This window comes from Camelina sativa, chromosome 19, assembly GCF_000633955.1.
Source record: "Camelina sativa cultivar DH55 chromosome 19, Cs, whole genome shotgun sequence".
Lineage (NCBI taxonomy): Eukaryota > Viridiplantae > Streptophyta > Magnoliopsida > Brassicales > Brassicaceae > Camelina > Camelina sativa.
The window spans coordinates 7,403,998-7,405,493 of record NC_025703.1 but is presented as its reverse complement, the minus strand read 5'-3'; the positions used below and the strand labels follow the sequence as shown (position 1 = coordinate 7,405,493).

Genomic DNA, 1,496 nt, shown 5'->3' with positions numbered 1-1,496 from the left:
TGTAGGAGTCAAATCCAAAGAAAGTCAATAGTCAACTCACATAAACAAGAGCTGACTTTGAATAACCTACTAAGCCTAAGCTAAGATTAGATTTCCTTCTTGTCATTAAAAAGTTTACGTACTTGCACTTTACCACTCAAAATACAAGTTAACTTTTGTTTTATTTTTTATTTTTAAAAAAGAATTGTAATTTTAAAGTGTTTTATTTTGTAAATAAATATATTAAATTAACCCAAAATTAAAGTAATAGACATCCAAAACTATAATCATTATATAAATTAGAAAGAATTAAAGAAATATGAAAAGGTCCAAAACTTTTTTTTTAAAAAAACGTACAGTCTAGCAAATTTGGATAGAGAGGACTAGAAAAAAGCAAAAAAGAAAGAGAAAAAGAATATAAATACATGTAAATCTCTATTTCCTAAAAAATGATTTAAGGATGAACAAAGAAGATCTTTTTTGAAAGCCTTGAAGGTAGAGATTTGAAGAAATAGCCAAAAGAGAAACCTCTCACCATTTTGATTGATAGATAGAGAGAAGAAAGACCGAAGAACAGAACCAGGCTCTCTCTCTCTCTTCTCTCTCTCTCTTTCTCTAACCTTTTAAAAAAGTCTCGATTTTTTTCTCCCTTTAGGATTTCTTTTGCAAAGTAATCAGAATAAAAATTTCCTCTTCAGCACAAAACCCTGAGATTTTTGCGAGAATCTGTGTGTGGTGACGACACTCATATCTCCTTTTCTAGGTAAAATCTCAATTAACTTTTCCGGTTAAAGCTCGATTTTTTTTTTTTTTTTTTTAAACTTACTGTTCCTCGATTCCGCGTTTTTTTTTTTCGTCTTTTACAAAATATTTATATTGGCTTTTGATTTTAAGGACATATATCTTTTGTTGTTGACTGTTGTTGTACCATAACACACATCCTCTGTTCTTGTTTTTTCTGAATTCTCGTATGTTCTCTCAAATTCTTCTTTATTCTTTTGCGCTTTTTGTTTTGGGGTTTTTTTTTTGTTTTTTTTTGTTTCTGTGACAGATCTTTTTTTAAGTCGATTTCAGTTTCGTTTTTGACAATGTCACAGTTGTTCTTACAGTGATTTTTTTTTTAATTTTCTCTTCCTCTCTCTGTTCTTGTTATATAAGGTGGTGCCAAAAATGGGTGCGCAGATTATACTCTGTGATGGCTTCGAGGTTGTTCCTCCGCCGGAGATGAACGATTTGATTTTCTTCGGAAGCGACCAATCTGTGTCGAACTGCGATGTATCAACTGTCACCACCGAAGAAGACGGCACTGTTTTTTCCGGCGATAGTTCGCCGGGAGGTGCGGCTGAAGAGGAATGGCCTGAAGCTAAGCCTTTCTCTTTCTACTTTGTTAAGCAACCCGTTTATGATGATCCCGAGATCAAATCTAAGATTGATGAAGCTGATCAGGAGATTTATCGCTGTAATAAGCTCCGTATTGAGCTCTCCAATGCACAAAAACTCGAAAGGGTGAGTCTTTT

The 1,496-nt window shown here is 33.2% G+C and overlaps 1 protein-coding gene across 1 annotated transcript in view; it reads left to right on the top strand.

The window, feature by feature from the left end:
• LOC104765357 (proton pump-interactor 2-like) overlaps positions 395 to 1,496 on the top strand; it is a gene marked incomplete in the record, with an annotated part of 4,759 nt that continues 3,657 nt past the window's right edge. Inside the window, 2 exon segments of the mRNA XM_010489050.2 lie at positions 395 to 742; positions 1,138 to 1,485. Coding sequence (XP_010487352.1) covers positions 1,150 to 1,485 — 336 coding nt within the window.